The sequence below is a fragment of the Chenopodium album genome, chromosome 8 (assembly GCF_948465745.1).
Source record: "Chenopodium album chromosome 8, dcCheAlbu1.1, whole genome shotgun sequence".
Classification (NCBI taxonomy): Eukaryota; Viridiplantae; Streptophyta; class Magnoliopsida; order Caryophyllales; family Amaranthaceae; genus Chenopodium; species Chenopodium album.
In genome coordinates, this window is record NC_137841.1 from 63,431,507 (window position 1) to 63,440,477 (window position 8,971).

Sequence of the window (8,971 nt, forward strand, 5' to 3'; positions counted from 1 at the left end):
TTTCAATTCTATGGAAAATCCGGCAGCATCTCCCTACAGTTCCCCAAGTACACAATATAGGCGATTAGAAACACCTATATATGTACCTAGAGAACATTGTAGAGAAATGACAAGCAAGGATCTTCCTTAGAATTAAAACAAAGGAATACATTCAACACCTAAGTGAGAATAAACGTACAAGGACAGTCCCAACCGGGGACTATTCAAGACATACTCCTAATGTGTATGCCTTGAACGGGTATCTAGGTATATTATTATGCAAATAATTTTTTTAAAAATATATATACTTAACTAACATACATAATATTAAACAAATATATCAAGATTAAACTAAACAAGAGAAACAAATCAAACCAAACCAAAGTAAACTAATATATCATATTAAACTAAACCAAACCAAACTACCGTTTATATATTAAATTAAACTAACATATTTCTAAAAAAACTAAACTAAATTAAGATACTTTATATTAAAATAAATTAAACTAAAACAAATTATATTAACATAAACTTAACTAAACTACATTATGTTAAACTAAACTAAACCAAACTAACATTATATTGTTTTTTGAAAGAGAAGGGAGCAATTAATTACTTATAAGAGATGACCAATGTCACTAAATTAACCAAACTAAAAGTTATTGAATACATTCTAATTATAATCCAACACACTATCTAACAACCAAAGTAACATACACACATACATTATATTAGGGTTTGTAATGTAACTAACCTTTAGATCTACACTTCTTTTTAACAATTAAGCCAACAAAATTGTACAAATCCTACAACAAAATTAAAAAAATAAATAAATAAATAACTAAGGGTTTATAAGTAAACAAAATTAAATTGAAAAAAAAAAAGGGGGAAAGCAAAGGCAACTTACTGAATTTTCAGGGGACGGAGGTAGGGCGTCGCCGGAAACAACCACGGCCAGGTGGTTCAGTCACGGCTAGGGGACGGAGGTGCGGCGCATAGGCTGCGTTGTGGTGGTTAAATGTTAGCCGGTGATGGTTTTTTTGCAAAATAAAAAAAAAATTACCAATTGCACACACTTACCTAGACGCGACGGCGTCGCCGGAAACCACCAGGGCGGTTCTTTCTTCCTCGACAGCTCTCCCTTCCTCCTTATCTTTCTCTTTCTCGTTCTCTTTCTCCTCTCTCTTTCTTTCACCCTTCTTTCTCTCTTTCGTTCTCGGCGACAGGTGTGCGTCGACAGCAGGCGTCGCCGGCGTAATGGTTTAGCGCCGCCGCGACTTTCTTCTCTCTCCTTCTCTCTCTCCTTCTCTTTCTCTCTCTCCTCCCGCTGCTTCTCTTTCTCTCTCTGCGTCTTCCCCCTTTTTTTAGGTCAAGGAAAGAATTTTAATTAATATTCCGTCGGAAGTTATAATTACGACGGAATTTATTTCCGTCGGAAAATTTACGAGGGAAAATGCATCGTAATTAAAATTTTCCGTCGCTAAATTGCGACGAAATGTTTTCCGTCGAAAATATCCACCTTAACGACGAAAAAACAGGCCCGTCGTAAGTATTCCATCGCAATTTAGCCTATTTCTAGTAGTGTGCGGGGTGATGGTCTTGTCGTCATGTGATGACTTTCTAAAGATAGAAACCATACGGAGTCCAATTTTCAATAGAATTGGGTTAATGGAATTTCTATACGTCTTATATTTTGACTGGGATTAGGATTATTAAAAAAAAAAAAAAAAAAAAAAAAAAAGAAAAGTTGGTTTATCCAGATTTATCTTTATCTTCTCGAAAAGGATAAATTAGAACCTTCTAGATGACCCCCTACAAATATGCATGGTCAACTTTTAATAATCTTTACTGCTTTGCTTGCGTTTCAAGAATCATTATTTCTCTATTTAAACAAGCTAAGTAATTAGTTCATTATTATGCATCCCTCCAGAAGTTGAAACACATCATTCATCACATTGTTTCACTTTATTTTTCATCCCTTTAAGTTTCGGTTAACTATATATTGAATGCACACCAATACACCATAGATCAAGTTCACTTAGTCCGTGCTAATACTAGAGAGTTGTAGCTGCCTCCCCGGTTAATTTGACAATGGTAAATATGAATAAAGCTACTTACCAACCCACCTATGGTCGAGTGCAACTCGATCGTATGTATTCACAATATCTTGTGTTTAAATCTCATGATATGCATGTATTGCTTTCTTTGTTAGTTCTAAACTTGTATTATACCAAGTATATATTTATATGTCTTCATCACTTTTTACGTAGGCTATGATGTACCAAGCATTTTCACGTATTACTCCAAAAATATTCTGCAATTTGGAGGTAGAAAATTTAATTGCATATGATGAACTTATTAAGATACATTACTTTGAAAATGTGATACTCCGTATTATATATAGGTAGGATTTATTTGAAGGTGCACTAATATTGCCATTATCATTTTATACAGGAGGCTAATACGCATGGGCGGAAGATTCAACAAGACGATATCCTAAAAGGGGTAAGAGCAACTTCTTAGATCTAATACTCCGTAATGATCAGTTGTACTTTAATTCTATTTAAATTTAATAAGATCAAAATGTGATGTCTTTCTATATTAGACTTGTTTTTCATACAATAATGTATCCATGTACAAGAATTAATACTAAGGGCATGTTCACTTCACCTTAATTTCAATTCAGTTCAATTCCAATCAATTTAGTCCAGTTCAGCTCCAATCAGTTGAGTTCACTTCCTTATTTCTTTTTTTCATAAAATATTCATTTTTGCTCTATTCAATTTAGTTCAATCTAGTTTAGTTCAGTTTAGCTTTAATCAATTTAGTTAAACTCAGTTCAGTAAATATAAACAAGCCTTAAGTAGTACTTGTAAATTATTATTATTATTATTATTATTATTATTATTATTATTACCGATGAGATGAGGAGGGGGGTTTTTGGTTTTGTTGATGTTAACAATTACCGATGGAAGTTAACGATAAAGATGGAAGCCGCTACCAATTACAGGAGGAAGCTTAAAGTACACTACAGTACTACGTAGATCACACGTTATCATGCATTTACTAACAAAAATATATTAAGGGCCGATTACTTAATTTACTGCTTTGACTTGTTTTGTATTCGTACAATTTGCATAACGAGGGGTAAGAGTGTAATTGCACGTAATTTTATACTTGATTTTAGAGTAGTATCATTGAGTGAACAATAATATCGTTGGGTGATCAAATACTACCATTGCATATTTCAGTGGTACTATGTATGCATTCAGTGGTACTACATATGCATTCAGTGGTACTAACTACGTGCATATATAATATCACTAAATAACTAATGGTACTGTTAGAAGTGGTCCCACACATCTTTCTCTTTCTTCCTTTCTCTCTTTTCCATGTGACTTTTAATATTTGGGTAATTTTATATGTAGCCCTAAGGGCTATATATAAGCATTGAATTCACTCTTGAAAATTGTATAAAATTAGGAATTTATGACAAAAACACGCGTAATCAGTGTAATTAGTGTTTATATTTTTATGATTTTTAAATTTTTTATAATTTTCAAGCGTAAATTTAATGCTTATATGTAGCCCTAAGGGCTATGTATAGCATTTTCCTTAATATTTTAGTATTTGTTATGCGTTTTATTATGCATAACAACACTTCATTTAGACTTCCTCGTAGCACTTTTAAGGCCCGGGCTCTCAATAACCCAAGCTGTTTTGTTTGTTTACTATTGGAAAACTTTGTTTAATTATGCAAGTTGAGAATTTGAGATTGCGACAACAACAACAAAGCCTTAGTTTCAAAATAATTTAGGCCGGCTAACATAAATAGTCATAAAGAACTATCAGATACAGAAAAAAAGGGTATAACAGGCCAAATAATCAGTTAAAAGAGTTTGAATAAAAATGGCGTGTATACAACCCCTCTCCCCTCTTTCCTCTCTCTAAAAACTCTTCCTTCCATTGTTGAATTTTTGAGAGGCTTCCATCGGGTTTTATCGATGGAAGGCTCTCAAAAATTCCCAACAATTAGTCTATTGTCGTATAATATAGAAAAAAGGAGTAGTTCATTCATTATTTATTGTTGTACTAAACCATTTTATTTTGCAGTACTATCGCATAGAGAATTCCAAATGGAAGGAGTCCCCTCAATTAGTGAATGCATTGAAAGCAGCCGGAGAACAAAATGTTGCAAGTTTTATTTTCCCAGGACACTTAAGAGATCATCAAGCAACTCCATCTTCAATGACTCAACTCATTGGTCATAGACCCTTTCTTCATGACATAGCTGAGGTAGACAACCTTTCTAATCCGAAAGGCCCTATCCTGGAAGCACAAAACCAAGCAGCGGAAGTTTTCGGGGCCTCGAAAACATGGTTTCTTGTAGGAGGTACAACTTGTGGAATCCATGCTGCTATAATGGGTGCTTGTAATCCTGGAGACGTCCTGATCCTTGCTCGTAATTCTCACATCTCGGCAATATCTGCCATGGTGTTTTCTGGATTGGTTCCGAAGTATATATTTCCGGAATTCGATTTTGATTGGGATATTCCTGTAGCTGTTTCTCCATCTCAGGCAAGTTTGAAATCTCATACGAAGTATCTATCAATAATAATTGCATTTTTTGACAAAATTTATTTATACCTAATTAATTATAATTGTTGAACTTTTTTTTTATAAAAAAATAAAAAAAAAAATCTTTAATGTACCGTTACACAAATCATCTATCTATAATAATCTAATATATATTATTAAAGGGGAGTTTTTCCTAGAATTTTTAGAGAGCCACATATGATTTAATTTTCTTAGTGTCGGATTATAAATTTAAGTGGTAGCCAATTAAATGAGAGATTATTAATTTCTTTTATAATTAAATAATTCAAATGTCACGTAAACAAAAATTGGCGAAGGAGATTTTAAAGTTTAAATTAATTAATACAAAATATTATCTTTTGAGATTAGGAATTTTATCTAATATTTTAAAATTAATATATTAACAATTTTAATCACATAAATATGAAAAATATTTTTTTTAAATAAAATACTAACAAATCGTGCATCGCACGGGCTTCATCTAGTGTACTTGATTTTAAAGTATTTTTACAAGCTCGTACTCAGCTTCTTCCTTAATTCTCGTGAAAAATAATAAGCCGTATAGAACTTATTATGTATATATGTTGACTTATATTGAAGTTAAAGTGGACCAACTATTTCTAAACAAAGAGAATGGTTCTTTTGTCTTATTAGGTACAAAAGGCAATAGAGGAGTTGGAATCAAAAGGACTCAAACCAGGTGCTGTTTTTATCACATCCCCTACTTACCATGGGATATCCAGCAACCTTAACGAAATCTCTACACTATGTCACCTCCACAACATACCTCTTATTGTAGACGAGGCACACGGTGCTCACTTTGGGTTCCACCCGTCCCTTCCTTTACCGGCCCTCCAACAAGGTGCCGATGTGGTTGTACAATCCACACATAAAGTGCTATTCTCTCTAACTCAGTCATCCATGTTGCATGTATCTCATAATAATACTCTTATTGACAAGGAAAAAGTAGGCAAATGTCTTAGTATCCTACAAACCACTAGTCCAAGTCCCTTACTTTTAGCTTCACTAGATGCTACTACACATCAACTCAAGGAAAACTCTCACACCTTCTTCGACAATGCCATTAATTTAGCAACCGAGGCTAAACAAGAAATCAAAAAAATTCCAGGCTACGCCGTATTTGATTATCCTTACATGGACCCCTTACGGGTTACTATTGGAGTCTTTAATCTCTTTTTTTCTGGCTATGAAGTTGATGACTTCTTATATATGGATCAAAAGGTGGTGTCTGAGCTACCTGGATCGCGATTTATCACATTTCCATTCCTTCCGGGAACTTGTAAAGAGCATGTAGATAGGCTAATTTTGGGGTTTAAGAACTTTATATTGTCACCAACGTTCATCCAGCGTTATCATCAAAGGTCTCATACTCTCTCACATTCAGTTAATAAACGCGTTGATTTTGAACCGTGGAGTGATGTTAAGATGGAACTCACTCCACGAGATGCTTTCTTTGCAAAGAAGAAGTACGTTGGTATCAAAGACGCCGTTGGAAAGATATGTGGAGAATCGATATGTCCATTTCCACCCGGTGTTCCGATAATTACACCGGGTGAAGTGGTCTCTGAAAGGGTTGTACACATTTTACAGCAATGTAAAGTTGATGGTAATAAACTAGTTGGAGCTTCTGATCCTCTTTTGTCTTCAATGCTTATTTGTGATGCTTAAGTATGATATAGTCTGTATAATAATTTGATAATGCGTAATTTACATCGCATGGCTTGAATTATGATTATTGATTGTTATAGAGGATTGTATTCTACTACTCCGGTATTGTAATTTACATGTACTGATTAATTGATAATATGTTTTTATAGGAATTGTCAATTTGTCACATGGTGGACCTTTTACCGGAGCTGTTTGGGATCCGACTCCCAATATGTTGCTTTATAAGAATACTACAAGAGGGGGGGTAAATTGTAGTTTGGAGAAATTTAGCTAACTTTTTGCGGAATTGATAAAACAAAGCTAAAGGAACTTTAAGATCACACAGAGAGATTTTACGTGGAAAACCTCTTGGCCCTAACAAGAGGAAAAACCACGACCACTTGGGATTTTAGGAAAGATTCCTCACTATAACAGGGCAAACAACCTATTACAAACTAAAGAATCATACTTCAAGTTCCTCTATGAACTTGAAGTTCCCAACATCAAGTCCCTCTACTTGCCACTCTTCTCTTCTCTATTCTCTTCTCTCTCTTTCTCAACCGATTTCTCTTAGAGTTCACTCAAACTCCCAATTCCCAAATTACAACTCAAATTTATATAACTCTAGTGAAAGTAATTAAGAAAAACACTTAGGGAATGCGACACTTGACTCTTTAGAAAACAAGAAAGATAGAAAGTTATAATTGAGCAAGGTGAAGTTATCCCAAAAGTAACTTCAGTATTTAAAAACAATGCTTGGGAAAAACGCCACCACTCCTAACACTTGAGCCACTACTGCTGCATATCAACGCCACTACTATCCATCACTTCCAGATTTTCAATCATGTCCTAAAAACCAGGACACGTTGATCCTCTTGAAGTAGTTTGCACGCAAGTGGTGAAGACTGAATCAATAGTTAGTTGCACAAGTTTAGGAAGTTAGTTTTTCAAAGATATTTTTCTGAAATCAAAAGATATTATTTAAAAAGATAAAACAGAAAAGATATTATCCAAAACCGTTTTTCCTATTTTCTAGCAATCTAACAAATTCTATCTTTTTGACAAATTCAAAACGCATTCCACTAAGTATTAATTCCCAATTAAACTCATTTACATAAAACTTAAAATATAAATATTCCACACTTTATTTTTCTCTTAGAAGTCTCTTCTCCGAGTCTTCTTTCCTTAGCCTCAGCACTGAAGCTTCAGTTCCTTTACAGGAACATTGCAACTAATCTCTTTATTCTTTTGGCTCTAATTTCCTTGCCTCAACTAGTTCCTGCAACTTGTAATGAATAAGCTACAAAACTCAACAAGGCATTATTCCATTTATTTGACTTGTGTTATCATCAAAACATCAATGGCAACACAATAAATTACTGTAATTAATTAGATAATGAGAATAAATAATATTATTTTAATTGTAAAATATTAGAACATAGTGATAGTGATTATATTTGAACAAAAGGTAAAGATTTAAATCCTAACCCCTTTAATATATATATATTTTTAATCAAAATCCACCATTGCTTTTATACCTACAAATTATATCTATTTAAAAGATTAATTTAGAAAAAATCTAGTCCCTTCATCCCTTTCCTTTGACTCATTTGGCCAAAATCTTGGTTCAAAATGATGATTTCATGTGCATTAAAATACCCCCTAATTTACAACAATATTAGTGCAAAGTTAGGTTCTTTATGCATGTAAATTTTGCCTTTTTATGTATTTTTATTACCCTCTCTCTACTTTAAAGCAAATCCTATGTATATAACTTTCTAGTGTTCTTTTGCTACTTCTTAATTCACTTTGTTACTTCTCGTGAAATTCGCTTAGGCAGTATTTGAAAACATTGATTTCATTTCAAATTGAAATCCTTACTTGCTTTCAATTCCAAATTACTAACAACTTAAAAAAACAATTTTAAATCAAGAATTTCAAAGTATCCATGGTGTTTGGCAATACTTTTGAAATTTAACAACAAATTAATTAATTTAACTGATAATCAGTATACAAAAATTCACAATTATTCAATAATTAAAACAATAACCTTCTTCATCATCAATTCCAAAGTTCTTACCCACATCTTATCCAAAAAAATGGTCACTCATGTCAAAAAATAAACAAGATTTTGTGGTGAAAGGAATGGTGTCCTTCGAACAAGTGTAGTATTCTGATAGAGGGTTCGGAATTAATTAGGAAGCTAATTATTCAGTGAGTTTAAGTGATCGGATTGCCTAGCTGAAAACCGCTTCCGATCAGTAGCAATATTAGTGAATAATTAATATTACAACTTAATCTTTACTGAACCCTTCGGGTCACACCCAATCACGTAACCGAACCGAAACAACGAATTAATCCAAAGGATTAAATGAGTCATTAAGTTTTACGAACAAAGACGTCAAATTACGAGCTTAGAGCGTTGAAACTGAGCGTTGGACGTCAAGTCGATTTTAGGAATCGACGAAGACGAGAAAATTAATCAAATAACTTATCGTGCTAAAGTTACGAGCATAACACGAAGAAACACGTCGGATTATGAGCTTAGAGCGTCAAAGTCACCGTCATTAAAGGAGAAGGTGGTGGAGGAAAGTAAGGATGGAGATTGCTTATTGAGAAGAGAGAAAGTAAGTTGAAATTCTAGAATTGGGTTTTCATGAAAGGGATGAACGATGAGTGTTTGGGTAGTGTCGTAGTAGGGCTTGGTTGGGTAGGGAATTTCAAATGA

General features: G+C 33.5%; 1 protein-coding gene across 1 annotated transcript; it reads left to right on the forward strand.

Moving 5' to 3' along the window:
* Positions 1 to 2,255: 2,255 nt before the first annotated feature.
* Positions 2,256 to 6,264, forward strand: LOC145643155 (uncharacterized). The gene is made up of 4 exons (XM_081694311.1): positions 2,256 to 2,306; positions 2,434 to 2,490; positions 4,093 to 4,557; positions 5,230 to 6,264. Exons 1-4 carry the CDS (start codon positions 2,256 to 2,258, stop codon positions 6,262 to 6,264), a joined length of 1,608 nt encoding a protein of 535 aa, XP_081550437.1.
* Positions 6,265 to 8,971: the final 2,707 nt, after the last annotated feature.